General features: G+C 40.5%; 1 protein-coding gene across 1 annotated transcript in view; it reads right to left on the bottom strand.

Moving 5' to 3' along the window:
• GLB1 (galactosidase beta 1) overlaps window positions 1-22683 on the bottom strand; it is a 29362-nt gene extending 6679 nt beyond the window's left edge. Inside the window, exons 1-14 of the mRNA XM_054057892.1 lie at window positions 22677-22683; window positions 22212-22276; window positions 19444-19614; window positions 19080-19140; window positions 18192-18286; window positions 16709-16889; window positions 15397-15455; window positions 14377-14498; window positions 14238-14278; window positions 13683-13795; window positions 10749-10823; window positions 7499-7588; window positions 5511-5624; window positions 4289-4420 (exon numbers count right to left, since the gene is read on the bottom strand). Of these exons, the coding sequence (XP_053913867.1) occupies window positions 4289-4420; window positions 5511-5624; window positions 7499-7588; window positions 10749-10823; window positions 13683-13795; window positions 14238-14278; window positions 14377-14498; window positions 15397-15455; window positions 16709-16889; window positions 18192-18286; window positions 19080-19140; window positions 19444-19614; window positions 22212-22276; window positions 22677-22683 (1326 nt within the window). The remainder of the gene's footprint in view (window positions 1-4288; window positions 4421-5510; window positions 5625-7498; window positions 7589-10748; window positions 10824-13682; window positions 13796-14237; window positions 14279-14376; window positions 14499-15396; window positions 15456-16708; window positions 16890-18191; window positions 18287-19079; window positions 19141-19443; window positions 19615-22211; window positions 22277-22676) is intronic.
• Between the last annotated feature and the right edge of the window lie 502 nt (window positions 22684-23185).

The raw sequence follows: 23185 nt of genomic DNA, 5'->3' as shown, positions 1-23185 counted from the left end.
GTTTCATTTCTATGGAACCATGTGTGCAGCACATCAGGGTACTCACCCACTGAATGCAAGAACAATGTAAGGTCATGATTTAAGACTAATGAAAGGAACATTAAGTTACATATCCTAATTGTGTTAGAATAATACGCTCTAAAGTGGTGTTTCAGTGCAATGCAAGGGGTTGATTTTAAAGCAATGCTGCTACATCCACATAACTGCTTGAGCAGATCCTGCAGAGAAGCTGTCTTTCAGTGCAACTTAAGTTCTGTTGCAAACACCACAAGTCAAACCAGAACAAGCAAAACTACATTTTCTGTGGCCTTGAAGTCCTCATACTATATGGAGTGTCTGTTCCAATGCCTAATAAGCACTGCACTGACTCCACAAGCCCCATCATCAGTACTAGCAGTAATTAGATTTCTCTTCCTTTACCAGGACCTCCACTTTACGGAACAGTAGCTTATTTTTCTATATTAAAATAAAATGTCAGCACAGAATTAAGTGGCAAAAATTTCCCATACAAACTAGACTTTACTCTGCAAAACAATCAATTGATGTAATGCAACATAACTTTAGCCCAAACTTTCTACCCTGTGTCTTCCTAAGCTCATCTTTAGGAACTACAAACAGTGTGGTTTTTCAAATGACTTGAAGTGCCTACTAAACATTCTTACTTTTCTGTGCAAAAGAATGCATATTCAATAGTCCACATATGGATATATATTTTCAAAGTAAAACAAAGATATAGCTGGTAGTGAGCATGAGAAAAAATACAGGAAAAAATAGAAACCACACTCTTCCTTCCTTTGTGTCCTTTAACAACAAGACTTAAATCGACAGAATATTTTAAAACCAAAAGCCTTTTAAGATTCCTTCCCAAAAGCCAGATGTTAGTTCTATTTCAAGCTAAACAAAAGAAGTGATAAAACTCCAGCCAAATAAAACTCAGGAAAGCTACCATATTTGCTTCAAAACATGAGGTTTCATGAGGCAGGAACCTCTTCCCCTCAGGTTATATTTGGAAGCACAAAATATCTAAAACCCAAGGTATAATTACTCCTAGTATTCAAAATCAACACAAAGAACAGCGTGAGGGAGGGATTCTGTGGGAAGAAGCTTAGCACATATGCTGTATCTACCTGAGAAAGGCTGCCTCTTCTACATAGAAGGACTCTGCTTTTAGAGGATTATTCTCAGAACGCACACCTACCAAACGTGCTTTCACTCTTAAAAACTTGAAACCCTGATGTAAGTGTGAATTTCAGCTCAACCACAGCGACACTGTGCATCTCCCTACTCCAATCTCTCACTCACTATTCCGTTACTTTAATTTAGCACTAAGCACATACACGTGGCCTGTTATTAAATAAATGCAACATTTCTGCTGCCTAAACAAAGGCAAAACATGGGGGAACCAGCTGCCCTCTCTGGCCACTCAGGTAAGGGTAAGGTACCTCGAAAAGACAGAGTTGGCACTATCGCTACCCACTAAATTTATATTCCACAAGCACAGGAAAGCCTCAATTGCTAATGTTTGTAATTTTTTGTAATTCTGAGGCTTCCATATGTGCTAAAAGTTCCCATATGTATTTAGTCATTCTGGACTTAAAAAGCCAGATGCCTCCCAAAATGCAAGGCAGGGGAAACTGCTTTTCAATATGGCAAAAGCCTGTAGGCTACCAGCGTGGTAAATGCTGAGAGTCATATTGTTTTGTCTTGACAAGAATCTTACCATGACTGCAGATAGACCTAGAAATCCTCGCCACAACACACTAAAGATAACCTGTCAATTAGACTCCTTTAAACCAAGTTTCAGCTTCAGTTCTTCTATGTTGCTTAATCACAACCAATATACCCTTCTTCAATACTGCAAACAAACCCATGCTACTCATGGCAGCAAAACACAAATATGAGAATGGGAGTTTCTGCCTAGTGGCGATCTTGCAAGTCTCTTCCCAGTCTGAACTTCATTCTGCGACAGGTCCAAACTTGACCAGAATTTGCGGTCTCATCAACTAGGCTAGTCAAGATGCATCCACACTTGTGTTTACATTTTTCTCTGCTTATAAACCTTAAAAATTCTACTTAGTCACAGCATATATGCCTCTGCTTTATAACTAAATGGTACTGGTCAGCCACATGTTTCATGTGATGTTTACTTGCCTCCTGCTCTTACATCCAAACTAATGAAGAAACACTTTGGACAAGTCTTATTTCTGCTCCGAGACACTTGCCAGAGACAGAACTTTCAGAGGAAACAGGAGCTTCTAATTTACCTAGCATCAGCCTACAGAATCATAGAATCACTAGGTTGGAAAAAACCTCTACGATCATCGAGTCCAACCATTCCCAACAACCACTAAACCATGTCCCTGAGCATCTCATCTACCTGTCTTTTAAATACCTCCAAGCATGGGGACTGAGCCACCTCCCTGGGCAGCCTGTTCCAGCCTAGCACCAAAAGGCACTGCAATCACCAAAGAGTTATTCATCTGGACAGGCATTAAACATTCAACAAGTTTTCTGAAATAACTTTGTCAAAACAATTTAGGCCAAGTCAAATCAGTTTAATTAGCAATAAATTGATTTCCCCAAGTTAAGTCTGTTTTGCACACAACTAACTGCTGAGTGATCTCCCTGTACTCATCTCAACCCATGAACCCTTTATTGTATTCCCCCCCTTTCCTGTTGATGGCAGTCTCAAAGCATAGCATGGACTCAAAAGCATTTGGAAGCTTTCTGATAATTATTCTAACTCCTGATCAGACCCAATATGAACAGGCCATTTTGCATGGTAAAATGCTTGTGAGACAGCCTTTCCGACCCACGCTGAAAAGAGAGGCCCAAAGAGTGGTGGTAAATGGAGTTAACTCCAGCTGGAGGCCAGTCACAAGTGGTGTTCCTCAGGGCTCAGTGCTGGGTCCAGCCCTGTGCAATGTCTTTATCAATGACCTGGATGAGGGGGGTCGAACGCACCCTAAATAAGTTTGCGGTTGACACTAAGCTGGGTGGAAGTGTCAATCTGCTGGAGGGTAGGGAGGCTCTTCAAAGGGATCTTAACAGGCCGGACTGCTGGGCTGAGACCAGTGGCATGACGTTTAACAAGGCTAAATGCTGGGTCCTGCACTTGGGGCACAACAACCCTATGCAGTGCTACAGACTAGAGGAAGAGTGGCTAGGAAGTGGCACGGAGGAGAAGGACCTGGGGGTGTTGGTTGACAGCCGTCTCAACATGAGCCAGCAGTGTGCCCAGGTGGCCAAGAATGCCAATGGCATCTTGGCTTGTATCAGAAATGGCGTGACCAGCAGGTCCAGGGAGGTTATTCTGCCCCTGTATTCCGCACTGGTGAGACCGCACCTCGAACACTGTGTTCAGTTCTGGGCCCTTCGCTCCAAGAAGGATATTGAGGCTCTGGAGCATATCCAGAGAAGAGCAACAAAGCTGGTGAAGGGGCTGGAGGACAAGTCTTACAAGGAGTGGCTGAGAGAGCTGGGGTTGTTAAGCCTTGAGAAGAGTAGGCTGACGGGAGACCTCATTGCTCTCTACAACTACCTGGAAGGAGGGTGTAGAGAGGAGGGAGCTGGCCTCTTCTCCCAAGTGTCAGGGGACAGGACAAGAGGGAATGGCCTTAAGCTCCACCAGGGGAGGTTCAGGCTGGACATCAGAAAAAAATTTTTCACAGAAAGGGTCATGGGGCACTGGCAGAGGCTGCCCAGGGAGGTGGTTGAGTCACCATCCCTGGAGGTGTCTAAAAGACGGGTCGATGAGATGCTCAGGGGCATGGTTTAGTGGCAAACAGGAATAGTTGGACTCAATGATCCTAGAGGTCTTTTCCAACCTAGTGATTCTGTGAAAATACTGCAAGGGTACACTGCTGATAAATGAAGGGGGACATGGAAAGAGATACACAAGTGTGTATGTATACACACACATAAATACAGTTGCAGGATTCATAAGACTCCAAGTACAACCAAGATCTAGACTGATTTCCAAACCATTTTTTGAGTTTATCCAAATAGCTTTTGCACATTCTAAAATGCTAGCTACAGGCTCAACTAAACCTGAAAGTCTTGTGGGTGACACTGTCTGACAACATCAGTGAATTAACAAAGATGTCTGTCAATTTTTAATTCCACACTGACTTTGGTGAGTGGAAAAACTCAAATGAAAACTAGCGAGTAGTTATATTTTGAGGTAAAGTTAGAGCTGTGCAATCCTCATCTTTTTGCTCTTTCTAACTCAATACTTTATAATAAAGAAAAGCCACCATAATCCAGTAACTCAATTTGTTTTACTTACCTTAAAGTCATTATTGTATCTACCAAAGTTGACTCGGCCCATATTTTCTACCAAGATGTCCAGATTGGCTCCAGCCATCCCAGTTATATTTATCATAAGTGAATCGTCCCTTTCAAGGACACCTTGAGGAACCTATGTGAATTACATCAAAAGGAAGAAAATAATAACCACTGAAAAAATGAACAAAACTCTGTTCTTTGTCTCTTTCAAGTTGCACAAAGAAAAGAAAGAGGACAAATGAGACAAAAAAGTGGGGAAAAAAAATTCCTTTCTTCCTCTTGCATAAGAACACACTCACACACAAAATTGCTGTACCAATATTCACATTTCAGCACATCAACTGAATGTGCTAAGAGGCAGCATTTGTTTAAGTGATATCCTCTGTTTCCTTAGCTGATTTCAACTAAATCAACTGTTGGAATCCTTATGTGTTTTGAAGCACCTAATTCACAAAACGCAAGTTCTCAAATTCAGTCTAGTGACTGAAGAGATTTTGGCAATTTCAGTGATAAAAGCGGCTTAATCTTCCAATTAAGCTCACATCAATATTTAGTTTTATTTATTCCCATTCCCACAAGATAAGGAAATAAGAGCTTGAGCTGGATGCAAAGGTGATGAGAGTCAGCAAAGGTCAAAGATTAATTAAAAAATAGGCCATAAAAGTCCATGAATTTATATTCATTCTCATCAAATAGGAACAAAACCCTGCCTAAGGGAAGAAAGGTGAAGTTCATAGCTTGTACAATAAACTTATTTTTCTTTTTAACGTGTGGTCAAAAGCCTGTTTCATAAGCTAAGACATAGGCTCAGGCTTCCACTTCCCTGCACCTGGACAAAGAAAAGATACATATGGAAACACTGTAGAAAGCCACCTAGCATATACATCACTAAAACATTTCATGAACCTGCAAATAAACCATTCTTACAAGGTTTGTTTGGTTGTTTTTTTCCAGTTAAATCATGAATCTGTATTAACATTCAAATATCTGAAAAATGGACAATTACATTTACCTTAGAAATAGTCATATTTTCTGAAATACGAATATGAACATTTAGCATGGGTCAACTGTATACCTCTTCACTTCCCTCATCTAATTAATCTCATCTACGAAGTTGTTTTGGTAAACTGGAGAAAGGAGGGGAAAAAAAAAAGGCAGATACTATCTTTGACTTCTGCGAAGACCACTCATAGCAGCAATGAATACCAGCAAACAATGTTTACCCCATCAACAGAGACATAGGCACGATCATGGACTCCGTTGAAAGGTGAAGACAGCTGTGTTGGCTCTGTACAGTTTTTTGGAAGCGTAGTTCTGTACAGTACAAACCCAAAATACTAAGAAAAGAAAGGAAAAAAAAGAAACCAAACAGATTAATGAACTGAGTCATTCTGTAGCTTTAATTCAGGTCATGAATTAGAAGTATCGCACATTCCTGCCTACGCGCTCAGATTGAAATGGTAACTTTCATTCATTTCAGATAGCATCTATCACAGATACCAGCTTCAGATTAGAGTTCGCTTTGACCTTTAAGTAACGGGCGTAAATTCCACAGAGTTTCCATTTTTAAATGTTTCATCAGAACATTTACATAACTTTTAAAAGATAAGGGTCCTGGCTATGAAGGTATTTCCTCAACAAAAACAAGGCAGTTAAAGACTGACAGTGTATTTTTTCATTAAAATTAATGAAAAAATAACTGGAAAATCCCTTCATATTGAGTTTATATAAAAAATTTGAAAGTGCACTTGTCACCTAGTGTGTATAAACTGACATATTCATCAAGTCAACATTTCCTATCTTAAAAACTACCTGATTTATATCAGGAGCATTCTGGAATATTTTTCACTAAGTTCCCCACGAGGAAATAATAAAAAAAAAAAGTCATAGTCATTTGATGTGTTCTCATCACAAAGTGAAACACTAATACTAAGCAATTCAAAAATTGCATCTAGTCTATTCCAGCAGTTCTGGCTGACTGTGAAATTCCACTTGGCTGGAGGCTGGCTGATGTTATACCTATTTGCAAGCATGATCAGAGGGAGGATCCAGGAAACTATAGGCCTGTCAGTCTGACCACAGTGCCGGGGAAAGTCATGGAACAGGCGATCTTGAGTGCTATCATAAAGCACATGCAAGAGAACCAGGTGATCAGGCCCAGTCAACACGGGTTCATGAAGGGCAGGTCTTGCCAAACCAACCTGATTGCTTTCTATGACAAAGTGACCCGCCTACTAGAGGAGGGAAAGGCTGTGGATGTAGTCTTTTTGGACTTCAGTAAAGCCTCTGACAGTTTCTCACAGCATTCTGCTTAGGAAATTGTCTTAGAAAACCAGGAAAAAATTTTTCACAGAAAGGGTCATGGGGCACTGGCAGAGGCTGCCAAGGGAGGGGGTTGAGTCACCATCCCTGGAGGTGTTTAAAAGATGTGTGGATGAGGTGCTCAGGGCCATGGTTTAGTGGTTGATAGGAATGGTTGGACTCAATAATCCAAGAGGTCTTTCCAACCCGCTGATTCTACGATTCACCAAAATTAACAGAGAAACTGATGCAGAGACTGACTGAGAGGGAACACAGGGCTGAACAAGAGTCAGCAGAAGCCACAAGAAAGTGCAGAAAAAGGTATTTTTCTTATCTCAGGCAGTGGGATGAATGACCTCAGTGGGTTGCAACAGCTCCAAGAGGTTGCTTCCAAAGGTTTGTTTCACTGCATTCTCTTGCTTCACCATACATGTAGTAAAAGGACTACAAATAAATAGGGGGCCCATAGAAGTGTCAGACAGATTGCATTCCCCAGTCTCCAGGCTCCTTGACTTCTAAGAGAGAACAGCGACTCAGCCACTATGTTCTCTCTGATAGTAGGTGGGGAGAGGCAAATAAACAGAAAATTAAGAATGAAGAAAAAGAAGGATTAATAAAAAGTCTCTTAAGAACCTGAAAACCAATGCTTTAGAGGAGAGAGGTAAAGGTGAAAGCTTGGACAGCATAAATACCTATATTCACATATAGAGGAAAACCTCAGGTGCAGAACAGGAGCACTGTGGAATATGGAAAGGTCTCCAATGAAAAAATCCTGGACACCTTTACCACACTTTTACTTCTGTTCTGAGATAAGGTGTGAGACACTGGACGTAAAAAGAGTAATACCGCAAAAGGTTGTTCAGTAAACTTTACACAACCACTACGAAATGCATACTGAAGAAATCCTCACCTGCTTTAAATCAACAAAGGTTAATGGATAAGTGCTTTTCACTGGTCCTGCAGATGACAGTTTGTCAAGAACTTCCACCACAGTGCCCACCTGCAGCACAGAAAAAGCAGACACATGAAGCTCAAGAAATTTCAATTCAAATATAACAGCTTGCATATCCAGCCACTTCGCTGCGCCTGTCCAGAAAGCAAAGAAATCGTTAGCCTTTACATTATCCTTACTGACACATTAATAATACAATACAGTCCAGAGAACTGACGAAATCTGAAAGAAAAATCCTACCTGTAGAGCAATGTTTTAAAAATCCAGATGTTCTAGATTTGCAGTGCATTCGTAAAAACAAAAGTGACTCTTTATTGTTTAAAGAGAACTAACCCAGTAGCTGCTACCAGAAGTTCCATAAACAAACAAAACTGCTCAGGACAATTAATACAAAACAACTATATTATATAAATTTTGTTTACTATACTTACAATCAAGCTAGGGAAAATGCCACTGATTTCCAGTGAGTTATTCTGGAATCACTCTGAGCTAAGTAGGGCTATAATTTGATTCCATCAAGAGTTACCCAAGATGAATTTACCTAATTTAGTCTTAAATGATTTTAGAAACCCTAAGGCTGTAATTCAGTGTCACAGGACTGATTTTAGTAAGACTGGAAGCAGGGTTTAGGCTAGTCACATGCACAAGTACCTTGCTGGATAAGGACTTACATGTGTACTACTGAAGCGCCTTTTGTTGCCATCTGCAATTTCCTTTTGCGGTTATTATCTACTGATTACTGTAGTTTCCTACTACAGTAACCAGTAGTTTTCTACTGATCTACAATTCTCTTTCAAAGTCCACTATCAATTTTACGTAAGTTACAATGCACACAATATGCCTAGTATCTTCAAAGCTCAAAAAATCAACTGCATTCATATTTTTTTGTGCAAAACATCAGAAGTATTTCACTAGAAGTATTATTTTTGTTCAGCTTTTCACTCTTAAGTGGTGCATACAAAAAAACCAAACCAAGATCTGTTCTTGCTGCAAGTTCTTGCTGCAAGTTCTACTGAGCAGATAATCAGTATCGCAACAGAAACTTAATGGTAGATTTAAAAATTACAAACGCTGTCAAGAATTTAAAAAAACTCAACGTGTAAAACAACAGACGACCACTGCTAAAACATAGCAACACTTACTATCCTCCAGTGCAAGGTCTTCAAAACAAAAATGGAAGATCAAGCATAGAAAAAAATAAACAAAATAGCTTCAATAGGAATGAAGGAGCGTTATCAACTACTGGCAGCATCTTGTTTGCTTAACCCTTTACTACCCCGAATTCACATCAGCGTTGCCTGGCATTTGCCATTGCTTGAGCTCTGCACATCCCAAGAACCTAGTACATCCCCAGAATCGATGAGTCTGCAGGTTGCAATGCTGGGACAGGCATTTCCTTATGTTCAAGCACTCCTTAGGGCCCTTCAAGTGGTGACCAGAAACTACCACTTGCTCACAAGCCTGCACAGCCACACAGACACATTGCGGGCACTAAGACTCACTCACTTCCCTTTGGAAAGGATGCTCCCCACATTCTGTGTCTTAAATCCCTAACCCCTGTCACCTTGCTCACATTTCTTGAGCCCCTCTATACCTGTTCTGCCTTTGCCTGCCTTTGTTCCTCATCTTCAACATTTTTTCTTTGCATCTATGTAACAAGATTTTTTCCTCATCATCTGCTTTCCTGTCTTCTGCAGCAATGGCAGCGTCCCCAGCATCTTTCAATAAATTACATTTTTCCCACCCAGGAGAATTCTTTAAAATAATTCATTAGCTCAAAATAAACAATTGCCTGATCAGGGAACAGCAGGGAAGGTTTTCCTTTTTTGAGTTTGGTTGGTTTTTGGGGTTGCTAATGGCAAAGAAGTTTTTTCCTCAAGTTTAGGTCCCGAGCAACTGATCAGGCACTTAAGGACTAAATTTTCACAGAATATCTTGTGGAAAAAAACAGAGAACAGCCTGCTCTGATTACATGTGCCTCTGTAAAGCACACAACATGGCTCCTGAAAGTATTCTGGAGTCTCCTTTCTCTTAGCCTTTCTGTGAAAGGGTCAAGAGTTTGTTCATTGCCATGGATTCAATACTCTGCATGTCAGAGTGACTGCTGGACCTCAACTACAAAGTGAAGCTTTACTCAGTACCAGTACCTGTTTTAACACTGTCACTGCAAACAATATAGCTGCAAAGATTACAATTACCACAGCTAAATCCTGTCACTTAGAATGTTCCCTCTCTGATATTCACCCAAAGGGATTCAGGCTTCTCCATACACTGAGGTGTATTGGACCCGGTCCCAGCAGAGGTTAGAACACATCTCGGAGTTGGGTAGACAGCTTTGGCTGGGAAGGTACAAGCCTGCTGTGACTTGAGGCTCATCTTGAGTTGTTGCTGAAGTTAAGCAGTGGGTTCACAGTACAAAAAGCAGCCTTCTTTCCAGAAAATGATTCTAGAGGCTTTCAGTGTAGACGGCAGGCAGTAACAGGAACCTCACATCTGGCAGCTCAGATATGCCATCTGGATTCCTAAAACTGCTGGGTGGGGTGTAAAACACATCTTCTTAAAAAAACAGAAAGTAGAGAAGGTGAAAAGGTGCAGGAACAGGGCTCTTGGCGTGATGGTCAGGTCAAAGCTGCGATATTTCAGCAAGTTTAGTCATCTGACTCTTCCTTTACAAGACTGATGTCTTGGCCAAGACCCTGCAGCGTTCATTTGTTGAAGACATGAAAGAGAAAGTTCTTCATTCTACTGAAATTGGACAGTCTTATCTGAGAAGCATGAACCATGAGAAGATGGGAAAGTCAAAATCTGATTGCTACGTTACCAAATGCTGGCAACCTATGATAGCAGCAGAAGTGGTGGGTGTAATAGTAACGGTATATAATTAGTCACTACCCACTATAAGCCAGTCCAGTGAAACCTCATACAGCAGCCCCTGCCCCAAAAGGTCTGAAGATACTCAAAGGCTGCTGAAAATAGTACACATCTGTTTCAACTTCACTAGATGGGGCCTTAGGCAGCCTGATCTAGTGGATGTCCCTGCCCATGGCAGGGGAGTTGGAACTAGATGATCTTTAAGGTCCTTTCCAACCCTAAATAGTCTACGATTCTATATTCAGGGACTACCGTGACACCCTTATCAATAGTTCTTGCAAAAGCGAACATACAGCATTACAGAAAAATACACAGTGTGTTACAGATGTTAATTTACCTTCTGTAAGCGAACCTTCCCATATGCAAATTTGGGTGTTGTCGGAGGTATAAGACCTTCTGGTAACTGCTTATACTAGAAAGGGAAAGAGGAAAAAAAAAACACACACAAAACTTAAATACAAACATGCTCTAACTGAATTCTCACTTTCTACTTCACAACTTGGGAAAATAGAACTTTGGCTAAGAGTAGTTAATCTCACCGTGTTACAGCTGCATTTTGTTTAAGATAGAGTCTAAAAAAGTCTGATTGATCATATACAGCAAACAATTTTTAATAACTATTCAACTCAAAGTAATGGTAAAAAGCATAGTGAACAACTGAGCTGCCAAAGAACCACAGTGCCCTCAGAGCCCTCCTGTGGCTAAAGTTTGCATTACTGTCTTCTACAACTCGTGCAATCTTCTCCCCACTCCATGTGAGCTTGAGTCAACCTTTCCAAGTATGCAGGGCAGTGTTTCCACCTGAACCTTCCTTAGCAGCATTTCCATATGGGAAGGCCTCCTGAGCCTTTATTTTCAATGTTACTAGACTCCACCACCCCCTGCTAATCCACCATTGCCTGGCTGGTTTCTTTGAGAAGCAGGTCTAGATACCACAGCCTCCTCCACAGCTCCATGAACCCCTGAGGTCCCACTGTAGGCTTCCCTCTGGTTCTGGTCTAGACAACTGCCCAATCAATCATAGGGAAACACTCTCCTGGGCAATTTCTGTTTACTTCTTCCCTTTGAGATGAGCAGAGAGAAGGGGTGAAGGATGTCTACCTCCTTCATGGACACCTTTGAGTAGCAAGACCAGACAGCGGCTTTCCATCCCACACCCTAGCCTCTTCCTTTCTGATCCTACAAACCTTCTTATTTCCTTCCCATCACCCCCTTCTCACTTTCCTGCCAGTGATTGTTTCCAGTTATGTCCACTTTTTCCACCTGTTCTTCCATTTACTGCACATGGCTCTGTCTGCAACTTGTAGAGCAAAAATTTCTGCAGATGAGATACCCATGCAATCAAGAAATCTAAGCCTACATTTTAATACACCTGCATAAAAATGACAATTCTTATGAAGGTTATCTAAATCTACACGTTTGGTGACTTCCAAGTGCTTACTTTGGCAGCTGCTAGTATTATTTTTAAATAAATTTGGTGAGGAGTTGAAAGAGCATTTTTCTTTAGAGATTTTACTTTGATTTCAGCTTGCAACTTTTGGCACAAGGCATGATTTGCTGGGCTTACATATGGTATATCCAGCATAAAACTCATGCTCAAAAGCTCACCTTTGCACCAAGACATGGGGTTTGTTTTATCATTTATTTATTTAAATAGACCACAGCAGTATAATTCTCAATGCCCTCCTGTCAAATCTCAACCATGGACTTATGGAAGCCTGATTTATATTTCCAGTAACAATATTTCTTCCTCTCTGTGTTGGAAAATAATCAAGATATTCAGGCTTAAAATAAAGAAAAGCTATATCTACTCAAGAGAAGAAGTCAAAAGTAGGAAATTTCAGCCCAAATAGTAAAAATTGGAGAATGCTGTTAGCAACTGAAAGAAGCTGTGGACTGAAACCAGTCTCCTTTATCACCTTCATTAGCTGAAGGAAACAGTAAAGGAAGATCGTAACCTATTAGCCTTGTGGTACAGCTCCACCCCAAACTGCGACTGAGTAGACAGACTGTTATGAGTTTAGAATGCACAGCAGAGACAGGAAAACTTCACTGAGATCCTATGGATATGGAAGGTAAGATATAAACAAACTACACTAAAAAGCTGTATCGTGACCCAACACAACTCAGGTTATACTGAACACTTCAGATCTTATCAAGGCTCTCTCACTGCAGTAGAATACTACTTACATATCAGATAGGGAACTTGCCTTGAAGAAAACAACTCAAAAACAGGAAGTCTGGGAATGTCTCTGGTGAGAAAAGCTGTATCAAGACAGGAGGGTTCCCTTGAAAGGCTATCAAAATCATTCCATCAACAGAAAGCTTAGAGATACTGGAGAAATTGAAGAAAACAACACACAGCCGGCCCTCCACTGGCACAGAGATAAAAGTATGCTCAACCCTAGTGAAAACATAATACACTTTTGGTAGTTATAATCCCACAAAAAAAAGTCTTCTAGTGAATAGGAATGCTGCTGGCATGCAACACAACAACAAATACAAGCCTGAGCCTTAGGATTCCCATGGAACCTGCTTCAAGCCCCATCCGAGTTTCTTCAATACAAGGCTATTCAAAAACCAGATGCAGGTTCCATGTTCCACTTTAGTCTCCAGTTTATAGAGATACTGTGCAGCTGGTCTCACCCAGTAGCTACAGTTTGTAGTTTTACACAAAATCAAGATGTGTTCATTTGGATAAGCATGTTCCTTCTCACAGAGGCCCCAAACCACAACATGAAGCTTGGGATATAAACAGCCAAAGCACTCAGCTGCAGTGCATATCAGGCTGACATCGAGTGATAAGCCTGAGCTGACTGAATGTCTGATTGATGCTGCAAGGGAAAATCTCTGTTCAGTTCTCCTCCACTTCTACTCTCAGCCAAACCTTCCTGTCTCTCTGCTCCCTTTGTGCCAGCACTGCCTCTCATGCGAATAAGTGAGCCAATTCAGCTTACAGACCTTCAGCCGAAAGAAAACAAATGCAGCAAAAAAGCAGAGTTGAATCATTCCAATGTCAGACCTGCACCTGCATCCCCTCTTGTAAAAGGAAGCAGGGAACCATCAGGACAGAAAGGATAACCAGAGGGGTGCAAGATCTTTCTCCTTTTGTAAGAACAAGCAGTTAGGTTGGCCTAATTACCTGATTCTACTTCCCTTTCCCTGCAGAAAAAAAGTAAATTCAGAAGAAACTTTTACCAACGCAAGAGCAAGAGAGTTTGCACCTGGGACGTTTCAAAGAACATTCTAAACATGCCCTAGGGACACTCACCATACCAATGACTTCCCTTAAGGCAAAATATTTTTCTGTCAGATCTCCTGCTTCACTCAGTGGAGCATCATAGTCATAACTAGTGGGCTGCGGCATATAGGGCATGTTAGCACCTAAGAGAGATGGGGGAAAAAGCAATAGAGACAGTGAGAGAGTTGGGTTTTTTATTCCCCAAAGGTATCAGCTTTCAGAATTCTTTCCAATAACAGGCAGACTCTGCTATATTTTGATTCAATGTAGGTCTTGGGATATGGGATTTGGCATAGAGAAACTACTCCTGATGGAGGACAATGTACTTCTGAGCTCACACGGTTCTGTTATACCATCTTCAGAAATATTCTGAAGAGAAACAAATTGATCTATATTTCAACTGTTTCACAGGTGAGTGAAGCCTTTGCAAAGATAAATACCATATGGCAACAGAGAGAGAACAGCTAGCACAGTCATCTTTTGCTATGTGAAAGCAAGCAGAGCTTTCTCTTTCACAGCACACATTACTACCTAATTCATAATCAGCTCCCCTACATGATTAGCATCATGTGAATAACTTCTTACCATTCCAATAGGCAAAGTTAGTCCCTCCTATAAACATGTACCTAAAAAGGAAAAAAAAAAGCCATTCACTTAAATCAGGTTTTGCTGAATGGGGAAAAAATATACCCCCAAAATTCACCTCTACTGAACACACACTTACAGGTTAACGTTAGCACCACGTGACAGGATTTCATTAAGGGTTTTAGCTATAGTTTGTACAGGCACAACAGAATGACGGTGCCCCCAGTGATCCAACCATCCAGTATAAAACTCAGAATTAACCTGAAAGAAGAAAGGGCAAAAGAGGAAGGGAAAACATGAAGAGGGAACAAGAACAGAATGTAATGTTATTTAAGGTTACTAACTGTAAGAGGGAAGGAAAAAAGGCACCTTGACTCATTCAAGTCATTTTTAAACTACTATAAATACAGCAAAGTATACACTAAGCCAGTCCTTTTCAGCAGATCAATAGTCAAAGAAATTTAAGGATTGTTTCAGTAGTTTTATAGGGACACTTTGAAAATAATCACTTAAGTACCAAAGAGCATTGATGTCCTTGGAACCTGTCAACATGAATGTGTTCCAGATGCTTGGCATTCAAATAAATGATAGAACCAAGACAATCATTGCATAATGGCATACACAGACTACATGTAATGAAAAATAAATCTCTCAAATATCCCAATTGCATTTTAAGCAATTCCCTAGTACAGAGATAATCTTGTACCCTGAAAGGATCTTCTCCCTCTGTCAAAATGGCTTCCAGTGATCTAACATTCCACTATAGCCTGTGTAAAACTTCTAGGGTAGCAGAAAACAGGAAGCAAATTCAAACCTGCCCTTTTTAATTTTGCTTTTAACTTCCACCCACACATCTCACTAACCCATCTAATCATACATACTGTTTCCGCTGCTTTGTAAACATTTGTCTTAGCAGGAAAAAGACTAAAACAAAATCAATACCTTTTGAGACTAAAATAGTATTTGTGTAACAGCAGTTAATGTGGATTTGACAAACACAAGCAGAAGCTCCTCTGCCCACCATTTCTGACTGACTTGGAAATTATGTCTTCACAAACACATCCCTAAAACTGCCCAACCCACTGCTGTCAAGTCCTCTCTTATTAGCCACTGCAAGACTAGGAATGATAAAATAAATGTGAAAAGTGAAAAGACATACCAAAGGGCCCATAGGTTCACTGCCCCTTTGAGCTAAGAATGCTGCCGTGACATTGCCACCTATAAGCAGACAGAAACAAAGCTGAGTTGCTAAACACATGACTTCTTCAGTCCCTCATTTTACTGAAATAGGCATCTTATTTCCCTTCCAACTCTGAGCAAAAATCTAGACAAAGTTGCTTCAGAAAACACAGGAATCAATACCTTAGATTCCAGCATTTAAGTTGCAGAACTTACTTAAAAGATATACATACATGTATGCAAGCATGTATAGATCTTTGCTTTTGAGATGCATCTTCTGAAAACCTACCTTTTTCTCCAGAATGACATCGTGGCACCAAACACTCTGAGATGTGGTAGAATAGCTACATGGTCATTGGAAAGTATAGGCCTGGGGTTGCAGTACCAAGACTATGGGGAAGAAGAGAAGCCAGGCAATCCTTAAAGGGGAGTTTTACTTCTGTTCACTCCTAGTGCCTCAAGCCATAGCGGCTGGAAATAACTATTTCCATGAGTAGCTCTCCAGCTCATAAATGATACACATGACAGGGTTCACAATTTCAATCTCTTGTGAGAAAATAGACCCTTGCTACACATACATCTTTGACTGTAGAGAGAGTAATGTACAAAAGAGGCTGCATGTTTAAAAATATGGAAGATCTGTCCTAGAGTTTGTGTCTTGGGACTGAAGCCAAGTCCATGCAGTATACAAATATTACATCATTAACTTTCCTCCTCTATCAAAAGGGCACTTTCTGCACACACTACGGCTGCTTGGCCATTCTTCAGGGCACAGAAAACTGTGGCAGTGTGCACATTTCTAACTATAACCTTCAGCAGTATTTTTTTTTTTTTTGAGTAACTACTGCCTTAAAAAGAAATTAACTATGAGGGTTGGATTCTTGGGCAGACAGAGGACATTTAAAAACAAATAAAACCAAACCAACAACAAACAAATCCAGCATAAAAAATATATTAAAAAAAATTGATGGAATCGAAAGTATCCTTGCTAATTTTTTGGAGATACACATTATGAGTAGTGTAAATTGTTTATTCATTATTTAATGATGCAAGGAAGTGATTATGACTCTCTACCTGTACTTGTGGCTGATTCTTGTATGTCTAAGAGCATGTCAAATATAAGTAAATGCCAGGGAGTTTGACTCGATGGTCCTCATAAGTTCCTTCCAACCTGAGATATTCTATGATTCCATGACCTCGCTTAATCAAAGCCGTCAAGCAGTCAAGTCAGTTTTTCTTGCCACAAACACACGTACACCAGAATGTTTTGGTAACAAACCACAGTCTCCAACCTGGGGCAAAGTCCACCGTTGCGTAAAGACCCTGAAGAGCTCCACATCTCAAGTGAAACTGGCTTGCACCATCAGTTGTGAACAGCACCACCTCATCCCCAAGATGCTGGCGAAATAGCTTTAGAAGGAAACGCAGGTAGTCATAGTCGCAAGCGAAGTAGCTTCCATACTCATTCTCTACCTGTACAGTAAAAGCAAGTCAGTAAAGCAGTAGCCAGTTTCAGCCTGCACCTGGTACCAAAAACAGAAAGCCCAAACCCAACCATCCTCTTCCTTTGATGGCAATGCTGAAAATGGCATTTTAACTCCAGATCTGAGAGGTAAAGGAAGACAACACTTCTAGGCACTGAGTCCTCTGACCCGTATCTTGCAGTGGAGCAACTGTTGAGTGGAAATAAGTAATTTCCCTACAAAGTCACTCTCCACATCAAAATCTCTACCCCAGCTACTTAGCAACAGTGATCAAAACCAGTCTGTAATAAAAATGGAGAGCTGTGACCCACCTCCCAAGCAGAACAATGAAGCCATAGAACAAGTTGCAACATAACCAAAACTGTAGCAAATCTGGACTTCCAGAACAGAAATACCTACAAGGGGCTCAAAAGAACAGCAAAGCCCTACAGTAAACCCAAAGGACTGAGGGAAGAAGGGCAACTCCGTTATTACCAAGAGGTATGCATCTTGCCCTTTTCCCAAGAGGATGGACTTTCAAGCTCCAGATCCAATGCCATACACACTTGAAGGTTATTTCTGAAAATTCAGTTATAAGCATCTTATTTCTGCCAAGGAATAATTTTTCCCAGTGCTTTTGCTCAATAGACATAACACACTGTTTAAGAACAATGATCTTGAGCATATTTTAAGAAGGATCTCCTACTCCTTCTGTGTCAGTCAGGGAGTTTGTAAAAAAATTAAAACAAAGCTTTTGTTATGGTCAAATACTAAGAATATAGAACAATCACAGAAGGTACATTTCTAGAAGGAGTTCAAGGGAGAAGCTACTCACCCCAAACACAGAACAGTGTCCTGAAACATTTACAGCTTCAGTTAGGCATAAAGATCTAAAAAGCTTAAATTTTGAAGCCATTTTTGTCACAAGTTTCAGGCTTACTCCATAATGATTTTGCTTCTACCTGCAGGTATCCTTATTCCCCCTTTTCCTGTCAGAGGGTTTCAGGCAATTGTAATGTATTACAGCTTTATGTGAGAACTGGCATGAAAATCAGACCTGAAAAGCTCCACAAGTTTCCTCTGTTGCTTTCTACAGTTGCAAGAAACAACTCTGACAGAGCACACGATCGCTTTCTGAACTCTGGAAAAACTGCACTCAGTTCTCCAGGATAAGAGATTTCATCAGAATCTTTCAGTTACCTGATACTGTTAAGGAACATCTGTGACATTACCAGTCAACACCCCTGGAGTGTCTGCAAGAGCTATATCAGCATTCACGCTGCTTGGCTTCATTTGATTTTCAGAAATTTACCTGCACCATGATGATCGGACCTCCATTTTCATAGAGGTGAGGCCTCATCTTTGGCAACAAGACACCCATCCACTTCTCTACTGCTGCCAGGTAATCTGTGATACATAAAGTATAAATGTTTCACAACTTTTCTACTTGTTTCTACTTTTTCTTTTAAACTATATATGGATAGTTTTTACTTAGTGTTATAAATACATAAAGTATAACAGAGCAGCATTTAATGAACTGATGTGCACTTAAATGTCAGCCTTCCAGTACAGTTTACTGAAAAATAAAACATCTAAATACTAATGAACTTTGAAAATCACCAGACTTCAGTCTCACACATGTTGTCCTAATATATTTCAACATGAAAACAAATTCAAATGTTGCTATGTGTAGTATTTTTTAAAAATAGATAATTTATCACACAATGAGCAGAACCGAATATATGATATGCTTCTTTGTCACCTAATACATGCTTCGATACCCACATTAATCTCCTGTTTCATCAAATCCTTCCATGTCTGGTCCGTTCCCAGGTAGCACATAGGAACGCTGTTCTGGAACTACACCCATATCGATAAGCCAGGAAGTACCCCTGCAACGAGCAGCCAGCAGGTCACTGACCACCAAAAACCTCAAAGCTGAGAGCTACCCATCTTCTCAATGACAATAATGATTTCTCTCTTTGCATTAATTTCATGAAATTTGACAAAACCTAGGAAACTTTCTACCCTTCTTTGCTCTTCTACATACTTCTTGAATGCACACTTCTCATTAAAAGTACTGAAAATTTTGTTCATGAGATAAATCATATTTTAGCTTAAGTTATTTAGTAATGGCCTCAAACAGCAAGCGACTTTGCTGCTAAATTATATTTTTGCTAGCCCTTTTTGATGTCTCTACCTGAATCAGAAGACCTGAGAACAATAGACTTCTTCTCCAACAGCCATGCAGGAAGACCTCCCTGGGAAAAGTAAGAAAATCACTTCAGTTACCATTTTTTGAAAAAGTAAGAAGAATTTAGCCTTTTATCAAAACATACACTGACACCTGAACATTGACTTTCTATAAGTTATAATTCCCAATGGAAAAACAAATACAAAGTAAGCTTGCATTGTAAGAAGTCGCTTAGGATGTATGGATTTCAATACACTAAACCAAGAGTCTTGTCCAAGGATTCACCAAGTAAGTTTGTCTACTTTAAGAAAGACCTACCTGCATCAGATTTACCCTAGAAAAGAGATAACTGTTATATAAAAGGCTGTACCATGTCCCATTCCGCACAGATGTAAGGTCCAGCTCTTAGGATAACCAGCAAACCGATCTCGCTAGCAAGCTGCAGGAAATACTCCAGATCTTTGTCACCAGAAAAATTATATACATCCCGCTGGGTTTCATGGTAGTTCCACGGAACATATCTATGAAGAGAGAAGATGATCTTCCATTAGGAAATTGAGACTAAATCAGAACTCCAAATAACAATTGTTTGCATTACACACCCCAGAAATCTGTAATCATAGAATCATAGAATATTTTGGGTTGGAAGGGACCTTAGAGATCATCTAGTTCCAACCCCCCTGCAATGGGCAGGGACACCTCCCACCAGATCAGGCTGCCCAAAGCCCCATCCAACCTGGCCTTGAACACCTCCAGAGATGGGGCAACCACAACCTCCCTGGGCAACCTGTGCCAGTGCCTCACCACCCTCATCATGAAGAAATCCTTCCTTATGTCTAGTCTAAATCTGTCCCTCTCCGGTTTATACCCACTGCCCTTAGTCCTATCACTACAAGCCTTTGTAAACAGTCCCTCCCCAGCTTTCCGGTAGCCCCTGCAGGTACTGGAAGGTCACTAGAATGTCTCCTCAGAGCCTTCTCTTGTTCAGGCTGAAAAAACCCAATGTAATGCTGAACTGGTCTTCAGATCAGCAAAATAGAAGAATAAGTAGCGTCTTTCTTCTGTGAGGTACTTCATATGGTGGAAGGTGTAAAAGCTAATACTGAAATAAGGCTTGTTCCTTTGCAGTATGGCTGCAGGAGTCCCTATCAATGCAAAACCAGATTTTGGTAGTGCTGCTTTCAAACCATGATGTCTGTTCCAAATTTTAGATAGTTAACAGGTGTTAGCAAGTCAGTAGCCAGTTGTATAGAGGTGGGAAGTTTGTCAAGAGATGAATACTGTAAAGCACTTACAAAAGAGGTGTTAAAGAATGAGCTTGCCCAAAACAGTGCATCTCCCTTTGTGAACGACTCACCCAGCTTGCACAGGAAACACCAACTAGGCTGACAGGACAATGCTGCTGCCACTAGAAAAAAACTTAGAAATGTCTAATCCTCAAAAGAAATTGCATCTAAGTCCTCAAATTTTTCTTTGACAGTAAGCAATGCTGGTTCTGGAAAACCAGCATGGGAAGAACAGTCAAGTTAGAGGATGCTAAGGTGCCCAGGAGCCTAAACAAAATAGAACTTCATTTCAACCAAGTAACAAAGCTGCCAAACAAGCAAGTAACCATTTGAGAGAACACTTCTATTTCCAGGACTTAGAAAACCACAATCTCACCACAGAGCATCTCACAGAAGATAAAAAAATACACTTGGTTGGAAGACAAAGGAAATGTTATCTGCCAACTACTATGCACAGTGTTGTAGCTTATGGCCCATACTTGAAAATCATGAGAGTTTTGGCTTGGGACTGTACTAAATGGCAGTTGTAGTATACACAAACATTAAAATTAGGGATGAGTACAGCCTGAGCAAGGATTTAAGAGAATGAGAAAACTCGTTCTCCATGCATTTATGTTTTTGCCCATAGGTTTGCAATCCCTCTAAGAGAAATGTTGCCACTGTTCCAGAGAAAACAAACCTGAGAAGACCTTGTAAAACCAAAACCGTGATTAGTCAGGCAAAGATCCTCTCGGGCAATACTTTTCTTACTGTCTCAGTTTGTTTATATGTTCCAGAGCTGATTTTGTAAGAACTACCCAAGAAGGAAAGAAAGCTGAAAACACTGCTTTCAATAAGCAAGAAAAACAGGAACCATCACATGAGCATGCTGAGTCAAAGACAGACACGATCTAGCAGCAGGTATTCTTTATTGCAGCGCCGGGCACATGGGGGATCACTCCTCCGAACATGTGCACCGTATCACAAATACTGCCTGCTTTTATCTAGCTCAAGTATACATATTCATTACTTTTCCCAGAACTCATCCACATATTCATGATTTTTCCAGGAAATCAATTTACATATTTAAATGTCCTTGCGCAGCCGCAGTCCTATCCCTTGGTGGTCTTCAGGGGTCTTCTGGTGGTCGAGCATAGTCTTCCTCACTTGTCCTTTCCTTGAACCTCTAGCTTTTGCATCTGCGCAGTCAGCTCCTTAGCTCACAATCCTATGTATTTCCCTTTTATGGTATTAACTGACCACAGTCCGTTTGCTGAGTATGCATGGTTCAGGGATAACAGGAAATTAGCACAGAACAAAGGACAAGGCCAAATACACACAATTTCTACATTTGGCCTTCAGTGTATAAAATAACAGGATACATTTGGCCTTCAGTGTATAGAATAACAGGATACATTTGGCCTTCAGTGTATAGAATAACAGGATACATTTGGCACACACGCTGAGTATATAGTGTCCAGGTAATCATGCAATACTTAAACAAAACTAATGCAACTATTATATCTCTAAGTGGTCCCTCCATGTTAAATCCCTATATCAAGTCCCCCCTTTTCTATGCACATTGCAAATTCTTTTGCAATTACACAACCCCCTTATTATCCAAGGTTCTGCTAAAATACCTTCCTGTTTCTACCTGATGTTTTAGTTTATTTTTCTTCCAGGCCTCATAACTCTCGGTAGTCCGTTGGCCGCAGGATAGGACACACTTAACTGATATACAAACTAATATTACTAAGATTACAATAACTATTATAGCAATGAAGGCCTGCTTTAGCCACTGTAAATTAGGCAACCATGAGGTGAGTTTTTTCCACACTTCTTGGAATCCCCAGGTGGTATCATCTTTAGTTACCTCATGTAGTATTTTTGTTTGTTCCCATATTTCACTTATATCTGTAGCAATTCGGCCACTCTGATCTATATACATACAACAACTCGTATTTATAATTGTGCATACTCCTCCTCGTGATGCTAATAGCAAATCTAATGCCATCCTATTCTGCTGCACTACTTGTGCTAGACTGTTTATTTCAAGCTGTTGTGCTTGTATTGCATCTACAGTTCTATTTTCAATCTCTTCTACTACAGCTGAAATATTTACTATCGCTTTTTCAAGCTCACTCACCCCCAACCATGGGAGAAACCACCTAGCAAAGGAGTGAAACGCTGTTTGCCGTTTTACTAAGGGATTTTCTATTCCTCGCTCAATTCTCCGAATATGAGTCTGGAGCCAACCTTTTGACAGATAATCATGGATGGTTATATTTGGAACCACTGCTCCCAAAGTACACGTCCCCGCCCAATTTTCAGGTAATACCTTCCATGCTGTATCATTACATAACCAATACCATCCCTTTCCTTCTGGGACTGGCCAAAGTGTAGTATTAATAGAGATGGAGGCTCCAATGTAGTTGGTCTCATGGCATCCGGTGTGATTTCCTACATAAATGGTATTCCCACACCCTCCAACTTTATCCATTCCTTTGGCTGGATTGCACCTTTGCACACATTTACAATAAGGTTCTCTTACTGAGGGGCTATGAATTTCTAAAGGTTGAGTTCTGTAAGTACAGTTAGGCCAAGAAGTGTTTTCCCAGAATGTTTTCCATGACTCATTGCCTGGTATAGGAATACCTATTAATGAGATTCTTTTCCCACTATATTCTGGCATGTGTGTACATATCCAGCAGTTTGTCTTATTTAAAACTCGTGAGATACCTTCTGTCAAAGAAAGGTGTATATTTAAATCCCACCGGGCTTCAGTTCCCCCAGAAATTAATATAATCTGGAGAATCGCAATCTGGTAGGTCCAGCAAGGGTAGTAGT

This window comes from Cuculus canorus, chromosome 2, assembly GCF_017976375.1.
Source record: "Cuculus canorus isolate bCucCan1 chromosome 2, bCucCan1.pri, whole genome shotgun sequence".
Taxonomy (NCBI): domain Eukaryota; kingdom Metazoa; phylum Chordata; class Aves; order Cuculiformes; family Cuculidae; genus Cuculus; species Cuculus canorus.
The sequence above is the reverse complement of the archived record's forward strand: the minus strand, read 5'-3'. Positions and strand labels throughout refer to the sequence as shown.